Source organism: Loxodonta africana, chromosome 7 (genome assembly GCF_030014295.1).
Source record: "Loxodonta africana isolate mLoxAfr1 chromosome 7, mLoxAfr1.hap2, whole genome shotgun sequence".
NCBI classification, from domain to species: Eukaryota; Metazoa; Chordata; class Mammalia; order Proboscidea; family Elephantidae; genus Loxodonta; species Loxodonta africana.
This window is the reverse complement of record NC_087348.1, coordinates 34726381-34738746: the sequence shown is the minus strand read 5'-3', so window position 1 is coordinate 34738746 and position 12366 is coordinate 34726381. Positions and strand designations below refer to the sequence as shown.

General features: G+C 40.0%; 1 protein-coding gene across 1 annotated transcript; it reads left to right on the top strand.

The window, feature by feature from the left end:
• The first annotated feature begins 9902 nt into the window (after nt 1-9902).
• On the top strand, nt 9903-12119 carry LOC100660683 (olfactory receptor 4S1-like). The gene has a single exon (XM_003412086.3). It carries the CDS (start codon nt 10970-10972, stop codon nt 11894-11896), a length of 927 nt encoding a protein of 308 aa, XP_003412134.2. The 5' UTR covers nt 9903-10969; the 3' UTR covers nt 11897-12119.
• The last annotated feature ends 247 nt before the right edge of the window (nt 12120-12366 follow it).

Sequence of the window (12366 nt, the reverse complement as noted above, 5' to 3'; positions counted from 1 at the left end):
TAAGGCTTGTTTTATACCTAATATGTGGTTGATTCTAGAGGATGTTTCACATGCATTGGTAAAGAAAGTATACTTGACTGCTGTTGGATGGAGTGTTCTGTATAGGTCTATGAAGTCAGATTGGTTGATTGTGGCATTTGGATCTTCCGTGTCTTTACTGAGCTTCTTTTTGGATGTTCTTTTCTTCACTGAAAATGATTTTACTATTTTTTCCTTAGCTATCTCTGTGTTTTCCTTGATCTCTTTTGTAATCTTTGGAAAGCCCCAAATATTAGACTTTTGAATTCCCTATCAGGTTGTTCTACTGGCTTTTCTTCTATTGAAAGGTCATCTGTTGTTTCATTTTTGTCACTTATGGGAGCCATCCCTTTTTTTTTTTTTTTTTTAATAATTTTAATATTGTCTGCTGTCTCCAAGACATTCAGGAATTATTTTCTCCATTTATTGATTGTAGGTTTGTTTGTTTCATCATGGTTTTTTTGTTTTATTTGGTTTTGTCTGGGCCTGAAGACTTGGCATGTTTTGTTGCTTACTCGTCTGTGGACATAATCGTTTTCAACACCTTGTCCACGTGGGCAGTGCTGGTTGCTCAGCTACGGTGTAGGAGGGCAAGTCCAGTGGTGGGAGGGGAGGAGATGAGTCATTTTGTCTGTGGCACGAGTTGGGGCAGCTTAGCATGGCAGGGCCCAGGGGTCTGGAGGTCTGCACTGGTGCTACTAGTGATGTGGCACTTGGAGGGAGTGGTCAGGGCATGTGCCTGGCAGGGTGTAGGCGTCTGCAGGTCCATGCTGGTGCTGCTCAGGGTGCAAAGCTCAGTGGGTGTAGCTGGGGATGGCACGGGGTAGGGTACAGGGGTCCAGAGGTCCACACATGTGCTTTTCTGGAGCATGGTGCTCAGCAACTGGTTCAGAGAGGAAGGAAGGAAAGGAGAGGATGTGATGTGTGGAGTTAGGTGGAAGAGAGAGGAAAAAGGAGAAACAAAAGCAAAAAAAAAAAAACCAAAAAACTTGTGGCTTGGTGGAAGTCTGCCGATGGTGGGGTGCGAATCTGGGGAGGCTCTGCTGGTGTCTTCCTAGCAGAGTGGTGCAGTATGGCCTGTTGAGAAGGAGCAGAGGCAGCACATGGGGCTAGGTGGGTGGGTGAAAGGAAAGGATGGAAGGGAAATGAAAGAAAAAACAAACAATTAAAATAAGACAATGAAAGAACAGAGCAGTGGGAGCAGGGTGGAACTGACATGGTGGTGAGTTGCAGTCTCTCTCACCAGGTGGCTCAACACAGCCTTTCAGGGAGGGGCAGGGGTGATACAGGGCCAGGTGCAGCACTCAAGAAATCAAAAGACCCATTGCACTGGGCAAATCTGCTGCAAAAGACCTCTTTAAAGTGTTGAAAAGCAAAGATGTCACCTTGAAGGCAAAGGTGGGTCTGACTCAAGCCATGGTGTTTTCAGTCTCCTTATATGCATGCCAAAGCTGGATGATGAATAAGGAACACTGGAAAAGAATTGACTCCTTTGAATTGTAGTGTTGGCGAAGGATATTGAATATACCATGGACTGCCAAAAGAATGAGCAAATCTGTTTGGGAAGAAGTACAAGCAGAATGCTGCTTAGAAGCAAAGCTGGCCAGACTACATCTCACATTGGGCACACTATCAGAAGGGATCAGTCCCAGGAAAAAGACAACATGCTTGGTAAAGCAGGGGGTAAGTGAAAATGGGAAGCTCCTCAATGAGATAGATTGACACAGTGGCTACTACAATGGGTTCAAGTATGACAATTGTGAGGATGGCTCAGGAATGGGCAGTGTTTCATTCTGTTGTACATGAGGTTGCTATGAGTGGAGACCCACTTGACGGCACTTAACAACAACAACATTAATCTATCTATCTGTCTACCTATCATCTGTCTACCTGTCATCTATCTACCTACCTACCTACCTACCTAACCTACCTACCTACCTAATCTATCTATCTATCTAATCTGTCTATCTATCTATCATCTGTCTTTGCGTTTATTAGTTTTGTTGAACTTTTCAAAGAACCATTGTTTGGCTTTTGTATTAATTTTTTTTATCTCTATTTTTCTTTTCCATGTGATTTATTTCTGTTATCATTCTTATTTCCTTCTCTCTACTTAGACTGTGTTTAAATTTACTATTCTTTTTTTCCTCACTTTAAAGCGTAAACTTTGTTGATTTTAGACATTTTGGACTTTCTAAGAGTTTAAAAGTATAATTTCCTTTTAGGCATAATTTAGCTATATCCCTTGCTGATATTTTACATGCTGAATTTTCATTATTGTTCAGTTAAGAATACATTCTAATTGTAAATGATTTCTTCTTTGACCAATGTGTTAATGTTGTTAATTTCCATTTGTGCTTTTTCCTTGATATCTTATTGTTGTTGATTTCTAATTTAATTCCCTTGTGGTCAGAGAACATATTCCAAATGATTTTAAATTCCTTTTACATTTACCGAAACTTGCATTATTGCCAAACATTAGGTCTATCTTGGTGAATGCACCATGTATATTTGAAAAAAAATGTGTATTCTTTAGGTTTAGAGGCTAAAACAAACGAACAAAACAACTTGTTGCCATTGAGTTGATTTTGACTCATAGCAACGCTATAGGACAGAGCACAACTGGCCCATAGAGTTTCCAAGGAGCGCCTGGTGGATTCCAAGTGCCGACCCTTTGGTTAGCAGCAGTAGCTCTTAACCACTAGGCCACCAGTGTTTCCTTTACAGTCTAGTGCTCTATAAATATCATTTAGGTTAAAGGGGTTCATATATCGTTCAGGTCAATTAGTCTTTACTTATTATTATTATTTTTTTGTCTAATTATACTACCGCTTATTGGGGACTGTTGATGTTTCCATCTATGACTGTGCAGTTGTATATTTATTTCTTTCAATCCCAGAAAGAAAAAAAAAAGTGGGCAAACAAATGGCATCCCCCGAAGTGTGTAAGCCACTCATTGAAGTTTATACATCTAGAAAGTTACTTGATTTCTCAGTCCTTCTTAAGCACCTCACTATACTGTCCCTCATTTGTCTTATGCACATTACAGAATAGAAGCACTTTTCAAAGGGCTGTGTTAACAAAAACGAGTCCTAGCTGTGCAAATGGTTAAGCACTGCCAACCTAAAGGATGAGAGTTTAACCCCACGCAGTGGCTTCATGGGAGAGAGACCTGGAGGCCTGCTTCTATAAATATTATAGCCTTGGTCCCATGGGATGAATATGCATCAAATAATAGACGAGATGGTATCTAACAACATGTTAACATAAGTTGGTTTTTTGAGGGGCTATTTTAGTTTAAACTTGTTCCTGCTGCATGAAAAAAGATCACTTCATATTGAACACCAGCTTATTTCCCCAAACAGATTGCACAAAACCATGCCTTGCACGTAGTGGCTGCTTAATAATTACATGTTGAACGGATGAGCTTAGGATCACTCAGTATAGGAATCTAAAGCAAGGATAAAAACAGCAGTTTCCTTAACCTCGAAAGTTGTCTGAAATATTGTTACTGTGACAAGGGGTATTGCTGTCTCCATGGCCCACTCCTCTAATTGGGATGCCATGCCCCTGGGCTCTCATTAGCAAGCCTCAAGTTACTTTTACTAAAAATGAATGTGCTGTGGTTTCCAAAGTGGAGATGTTCAAGTCTGATGATGGTTATGGGTGGAGCGATACCACTTGATCCTCCCTTGAACCCTCGGTGTTTAAAAGTTACTGCACCCTTCAGTTCTCCCGCCAGACTCCTTGACTTAGTTCACTTAGCTGAGGAGTGTAGAGCTCACTCAGGTCAGTTCCCGCATGGCTCAGTCTTTCTGGCACGCTATAGCTAGACTAAACCTGAACTGACCAAGAACTCTTACAGAGAACAGTTGTCCTCATTTGCTTTGTTTGTTCCTGATCCCCTCTATGAAAGTTCTGCTGCACAGTATCAGGGTGTTTCTCAGGCTCCTGCCCTCATTGCACCAAGTGTGAGTTTTTACGTGTGGGTTCATTTTTTTTTTTTTTTCCCAAGAATCCCATGGTATCATTGCAGTCATTTTCCTGCAAGCGTTTTTAGCTCACTCCTTAGCTGCTGAGAAAATGTCCTTTTTGGGTGGTCAGATGCTCTCACTTTCTTGTTGTATAGTGACCAAGAAGACAGCTTTAAAACCAGGTACACTAGGCTCCAGTTTTGGCTCTGCCTTTTACTGGTTGTGTGAACTTGGTCAAGTCACTCATTTGCTTTAATCCTCACTCTGCACACATAAAAAATAGAAACAATCATAGGAGCTTCCTCATAGGGATCTTGAAGGATGGATTGAGTGAGATATGCATTTCAAGTGCTCCACACAGGGCCAGGCATACAGCACGTGCTCAATAATTGCAAGCTAGTGTAATTATATGACTCTAGTTAATATTCCTTATACTTGTGGAGAGGGTATCACAAAGCTCAGAGAGGGTATTCATATGTATTGAATTAGAGTCTTTCCAGATGGATGTCCAGACTATGAGCTGGGAAGTGTGTGTGTAGAGCGGTGGGGTCAGGATTTACAGAGCAGGCTGAGTTCCCCAGCCTTTTCCATGGGTTATCTTGATCTGTGGTTCCTGACACAACATTAGCTCTTTGGAAATTAGAACAATTCCAGGCTTGAAACCCTTTCCCCAAAGCCCAGTCATGTTGTTCTTTCAGGAAAATGAAATCTCTTGATATTCTTAAAAGAGTTTTTAAGTTTTAACGTTCTTTTTTAAGACAGAGAATGTATCTGTTAACCAGTGAGAGATCAAAGTCAGTTTAAAGCATGGAAAATGTGTAATGTGAACCCCACCGCCCCATCAATTCTCAGAGAAAGTAGCAAATGGAATTATTAAAAATGTAAAGCCACACATTTGCTTTCTTGTTATTTTTAACTCAGCAAAAATTGATTATCATTACAGGTGAAATTATTTGTTTTGTGTATTTCTACTTACCCTGCTTATAATCATAGCACTGAGTCCAGCTCTCGTGTTTTATAGATGGGGCATAGAGCACCGAAGAGAGTTGGGGGGAGTCTTTTGAAAAGGTCACCCGCCCACTAGTGATTGTACTGGGACTAAAACTGATGTCTTTTGGCTCCTGGATGAGTGCACTTTTCACAGCATCGTGGTACCTTCTTTGGGAAAATTCAAGTTCTATGTTAATTTCTGAAATTTTTAAGTAGTGAGAGAGTGAATGCGGGAGGAAGAGTGTATAAAAAGAGCATTGTTTTTTGAATCAGATAGATTTGGTTTTCATTCCCATTATGGCATTTACTATCAGTTATCTTGAGGAAGTCACTTAAATGTTAAACTAATTGGGCTTGTTTTTTTTTTATCTGTACAGTGAGGACCTTAATAATTACCTTAAAGTGTTGTCACGAGTTTGAACTCGGATATTGTATGAAGCTCATGAACAGTGCCTGATCCACAGTAGGGACTTCACAAGTGTGATAGTACCATGAGTTACAAGAAATGGTACATCTTTTTTGTGCTACCTTCGGTCTCGGTCAGGTCCTCACAGACTGTGGTCTAGAGTGTGTTTTTGGCTTAAGAATGGAGGGAAGAATTTGGAGAGTACAGGGACAGAAATGAGCCCTTGGAGGAGAGGTTAAAGGTGTTTGAAGGCATTTAGAGTGGAGAAGAGTGGTCTGGGTTGGGCATTAATGATTGCCTTTGTTTTGTCAGTGTCTTCTCTAATTCTTGAAAGAGAGATGGTTGTCAACCTGCACTGAGCCTCTATCTGACCCTAAAAAAAGTTCATGCCCCTCATTTCACCCTTCCCACTTTAAGGAATCAATCATAGGGACAATTGTCCAGAGAGTCACAGAGCAGGGTCATTTGATATAGTAAAAACTGGGAATAACTTAAAAGCCCATAAATAGAGAAATGGTCAAATAAATTTTGGGACTTTTTAAATAATGCAATTATTAAAAATGCTTTTGCAGAATGTTACTTTGGGGAAATGCTTAAAGTGAAGGGGAAAACCTGGATGTAAATGTGTGTATACCCTTTCTTCAAAATTCTTAGAAAGATTTGCATAATGTGAAGAAAATTACAAAAGGAAATTCACCATATGGTTAGTGATTTCTATTTCCTCATTATATTTTTTCTCTACTTCCCAAAATATCTCTAATGAGCTTGTATGAACTGGAAAAATCAGTCTCTGAGCTTCATTTTCCTTATCTGTAAAATGAGAATAAGAATAGCAAATATGTAATAGGATTGCTTTGAGAAATAAAGTAAATCATGCATTATTTAAAATTTTACAATAATAAAAGTAAAATAAAAATTATTATGGTTTTCTTTCCTGAAAGAACCTGGGTCAGAGCAAGGTAGACTATTGAACAGAAGGGAAGGGAAAATAAATCTTTGCTTGAACCACTTAAGTATGTTGTTCCTTTTTTATCCTTTAGGACTTTGTTTGAGAACAGGTGCTGGGACCACCCTGCTCATTGAGTTCTATGATTCTTTGTACCTGGAGTTTAATAAGAATGTTTTGAGATAAACAGAGATGATAAAGAACTCTGGAAATAAATCCAATGGCATTATCCTTGTAAATCAGTTTCCCACTTGAGTCTGACATGTAACCATTGAGATCTACTGAGATCTAATGATAACTGATACTTACTGAGCACCTACTACCAGTTGCCGTCAAGTTGATCCCCACTCATGGCAACTTCATGTGTGTCAGTGTTGAACTGCACAGAGTTTTCAGTGGCTGATTTATTGGAAATAGATTGCCAGGCCTTTCTTCCAAGGAAGACTGGATGGACTTGAACCTTTAACCTTTTGGGTAGCAGGCAAGCTAGTTAACCATCTGCAGCACCCACAGACTCCCAAGCACCTCTGAAGTGCTGAGAATTATGCTACATACTTTTATATGCATTATCACATAGGAGCCACACAACAGACACCCTATGTGGTATTTCAATTACTATCTCCATTTTACATATGCAGAAACTGAGTTTCTGAGAGGTCAAGTAACTCCTACTCTGTATTACTCAGTTAGGGGGTGACAGAGAGGAGAGAAGTCCCACAATCTGTTTCCAGAGCCTGGGGTCTTGCTGACTATGAAGCTATCTCTCAGTGCAGTTTGCAGAGGACACACTGTATACTGGTAGTGTAATCCCATGAAGGCATTTGTCTCTCCACCACAATGCCCTTATTGGGTCTCTCTGCAGAGCTACAACGGGCGAGATAAAAACAACGTGCATGTTTTGCACTTTAAATAACAACGAGATGTGGTAGAATTTCTTTTTCATGAAATAATGGGTAGGTCATTTCCCTGCTACCAAAGTCTTTTTATAATATAATCATTATAATATATAATATAATATATATAATATTTTTTACAGTATAGTATAATATAATATGATAATTATAAATATAATATAATAATTTTGTATTCCCCAAAGCCTTTGGGGAAGACTTTGGGGAATGCGAAATGATAATCTAATTTTTGGTTATAGCATTTCTCCTTCAATGGCAGGGATTGGCTGGCTATTTCCAGAGCTATCTCTCTTCTCTATCCCTGTATCTCTCTGGTCAAAAACATTAAGAATTAAAAAAAAAAAAAAAAAATTTTTTTTTTTTTTATTCGGCTGGAAAATACATATATTTTCAGTTGGGTGTCTCTGGGAGAGGAAGGTGCTTAATAAGCATGGGAAGAAGAGATGACAATTAATTTCTCATTCTTGCCTCTGTCATTCCCATTGCTTATTGTTCTAACTTTCAGCTGCACCTTAATTTGGTTCCCCTGAGTAAACCCTTTGAGACAACCTCAGTGAGTCTGTGCTCCAGGCATTCCGATTCTTCCCCTCAGCCTTTTGTAAACCATTTCCAGGACCTTAACTGTCCTGGAGATCCAGAACCAGAGCTTATTACAGTTCTTATAAATATGCTGAAAGCAAAAAAGCAAACCTGTTGTTGTTGAGTTGATTCTGAGTCATGACCACCTCGTGTGTGACAGAGTAGAACTGCTCCATAGGCTTTTCTCAGCAGTAAGTTTTATGGAAGCAGACTGCCACGTCTTTCTTCTGCTGCGCTGCTGTGTGGGTTCAAACCACCAACCTTTAGGTTAGTAGTCAAGCACAAACTGTTTTCACCACCCAAGCAAAAACAAACCCATTGCCGTAGAGTCCATTCACTTGTTCATTTTTCACCATGCTTTTTTTCATTAATTTCTTGGGTTGTTTTTGATTTACTTGTGTTCTGACACTACATGTTCCAAGATAAACACTTGCATTGTTGTTGTTGTTAGGTGCCGTTGATTCTGTTCCAACTCCATGTACAATAGAATAAAACACTGCCTGGTCCTGTGCCATCCTCACGATCTTTGTTTTGCTTGAGCCCATTATTGCAGCCACTCTGTCAATCTATCTTGTTGAGAGTCTTCTTCTTTTTCATTGGCCCTCTACTTTACCAAGCATGATGTCCTTCTCCAAGGACTGGTCTCTCCTGATAACATGTCCAAAGCATGTGTGATGAAGTCTCGCCATCCTTGCTTCTAAGGTACAGTCTGGTTGTACTTCTTCCAAGATTTGTTTTTTCTCTGGCAGTCCATGTTGTGTTCAATATTCTTCACCAACACAATAATTCAAAGGCATTAATTCTCCTTTGATCTTCCTTATTCATTGTCCAGCTTTCGCAGGCATATGAGGTGATTGAAAACACCACGGCTTTGATCAGTAGTACATTAATCATTAAAGTGATATATTTGCTTTTTAACACTTTAAAGAGGTCTTTTGCAGCAGATTTACTTAATGCAATGCGTCATTTGATTTCTTGACTGTTGCTTCCATGGGCATTGATTTTAGATCAAGTAAAATGAAATCCTTGACAATTCCAGTCTTTTCTCCGTTTATCATTAGGTTGCTTATTGGTCCAGTTGTGAGGATTTTTGTTTTTTCTTTATGCTGAGACATAATCCATACTGAAGGCTTTGGTCTTTGATCTTCATTAGTAAGTGCTTCAAGCCCTCTTCACTTTCAGCAAGCAAGGTTGTGTCATCTGGACATTGCAGGTTGTTAATGAGACTTCCTCCAATTCTGATGCCACTTTCTTCTTCATAGTGTTCAGCTTCTTGGATTATTTGCTCAGAATACAGATTGATTAAGTACAGTGAAAAGACACAACACTGACACATTCCTTTCTTGACTTTAAACCACTCAGTATTCTCTTATTCTGCGCAAATGACCCCACTTCTTGATCTATGTGCAGGTTCTTCATGAGCACAGTTAAGTGTTCTGGGATTACTATTCTTTGAAGTGTTATCCATAATTTGTTATGATCCACACAGTGGAATGCCTTTGCATGGTCAATAAAACACAGATAAATATCTTTCTGGTATTTTCTGCTTTCAGCCAAGATCTGTCTGACATCAGCAATGATATCCCTTGTTCCACGTCCTCTTCTGAATTGGGCTTGAATATCTTGACAGTTCCGTGTTGATGTACTGTAGTAATGACTTCTGAAAGATCTTCAGCCAAATTTTACTTGTGTGTGGTGTTAATGATATTGTCTGATGATTTCTGCATTCAGTTGGATCACCTTTCTTTGGAATAGTAACAAATATTGATCTCTTCCAGTCACTTGGCTAGGTAGCTGTCTTCCAAATTTCTTAGCATAGTTGAGTGAGCTCCTCCAGCCCAGCATCCATTTGTTGAAACATCTCACTTGTTATTCTGTCAATTCCTAGAGCCTTGTTTTTGCCAATGCCTTCAGTGCAGCTTATACTTCTTCCTTCAGCACCATTGGTTCTTGATCATATGGTACCTCCTGAAATGGTTGAATATCAACCATTGCTTTTTGATACAGTGACTTTGTGTATTCTTTCCATCTTGTTTTGATGTTTCCTGTGTCTTTTAATTTTTCCCTGTAGAGTCCTTCTATAATACAACTTGAAGCTTGCATTTTTTCTTCAGTTCTTTCAGCTCGAGGGAGTTAGCCAATAGATATCTAGGGGAAGAATGTTCCAGGTGGAAGGAACAACCAGTGCAACAATCACAAGGTGGCAGCATGTCTTGTGGGTTTGAAGATCATAAAGGAAGCCAGCACACTAGGAAATGAAGGAACCTGGGGGAGAATGGGAGGAGATGAAGTCAGAGAGACAATGGGGACCTGATCATGTAGGGTCTTATAGGTCATGGTAAAGATATTGGCTTTCACTCTGATATAATGAGAAGCAACTGTAGGGCTTAGAGGGAGCACTCTTGCTACTTTCAGGACAATAGACTTAGGGTGTGATATGTATTATTGAACAATTATGGAGACCAGTTAGGAAGCAAGTAAAAGATGATTGTGGTTCCTGTAGAGGTGGCGAGAAGTAGATTCTGGTTACATGGTGAATGTAAAGACAAAAGGATTTCTTAATGGATAAGGTATATTAGATTTGAGAGAAAGAAGAATGTAGGATGACTCCAACGTTTTTAGGCTGAGAAAATAGGAGATCATAATTTCCATCAATGGAGATAGAAGGCTTGCAAAAAGATATATTTTTTTCTGAGGAAAGAGGAGAAGTTGAGTTTTGGACATGTTGAGGTAGACAGAGCAGGTATTCATTCATTCCTTTTTTCCACAAACATTTCCTGAATGTATACTATGTTAGAAATACGGAACTAGTCAATACTATACAACCGAAGTCAGGAGCCTTACCTTCAAGCAACTCCCAGCCTAGTGGAGAGAATAGAAATGTACATAAATAATTACAGAACAATGTCATAAGCATCATGATGACACTGTGTGCCAGATGCAATGGAAACACAGAAGCTACAGACATGCTGAGAAACTGAGGTCCTGAAATGTTATTTGATTGATCTAAGTTCAGTTAGTATATAGAACAGCTGGGATCTGAGTACTGTTCCTCTGACTCCCTAGACTTGGAAACTTTCTTATATCATGCAATTTGTGTTCTTGCAGAGTCAATCACTTCCTTGGTGCTTGAGGCAGAGGTTCCATGGGCACCAAGAACAACGTGACTGAGTTTGTTTTACTTGGCCTTTTCCAGAGCAGGGAGATGCAGCATGCCTGCTTCATCATCTTCTCCCTCTTTCATGTGCTCACCATCCTGGGGAACCTTCTGGTCATTGTAACCATCAATGCCAGCAAGACCCTGAATGCTCCCATGTATTTCTTCCTCAGCCACCTGTCTTTTGTTGACATGTGCTACCCATCTTCTACTATACCCAAGATGATTGCAGGCACTTTCATGGAGCACAAGATCATCTCCTTCAATGGCTGCATGACCCAGCTCTTTTCTGCCCACTTCTTTGGTTGCACTGAGATCTTCCTTCTCATAGCCATGGCCTATGACCGCTATGTGGCCATCTGTAGGCCCCTACACTATGCAATCGTCATGAATCGGCAGAAGTGTAGTCTATTGGTGGGAGCCTCTTGGGGGGTTAGTTTCTTGCATTCCATCCTGCAGACCCTCCTCACCGTCCAGCTGCCCTTTTGTGGGCCCAATGAAATTGACCACTTCCTCTGTGATGTTAATCCCCTGCTGAAGCTTGCCTGTGCAGACACTTATATGGTGGGGCTCATTGTGGTGGCCAACAGTGGCTTGATCTCTTTAGTCAGCTTCCTCATTCTCATCATTTCCTATGTGGTCATCTTACTGAACCTGAGAAGCCGGTCATCCAAGAGCAGACACAAGGCTCTGTCTACATGTGGCTCATACATCATCACTGTCCTTTTGGTTCTTGTGCCCCCCATGATTGTGTACATTCGTCCTTCCACCACCCTGGCTGCTGACAAATTTATCATCCTTTTCAACATTGCAATACCACCCATGTTGAACCCTGTTATTTACACGCTGAGAAATAATGAGGTAAAAAATGCCATGAAGAAACTGTTTAGGGTCAAAGAATACTCAGGGAAGTAGTGAGAGTCCAGGGAATCTCCATCCATCCTGGAAACTGTAAGACTTCCCATTCTGTTGCATCTAATATAGGCTTCATATCTCCAGTTTTATGCATGCAATGAAAATTGTCCTTCTAACTCTTTTCATAGTAAAAACAGTCCCACTTATTCATCCAGTTCTTCAGTCATCAAATATTTATTGAGTGGCAATGAGTGAGGCACTAGGGATACAAGTAGAAGTAAGATGTAATCCCTGGCCTCTAGAAATTTACAGTCCAAGAGGCTCTTAGTGTGATACTGAAGGGCTTTCACATGTTCACTCAGGAAAACCTGTGAAATAATGTGAATAAGGGAATCTTTTGAAAGTCCAGGTATCTCATCTATACAATGGACAATACTACTAGATTAAATGAGATAATGCCTTGCAATGATTAAAACAGTGCTTGGTGAAATTCTTTTGTCTTCTTCATTATAATTTTCAAGGTATTGGCA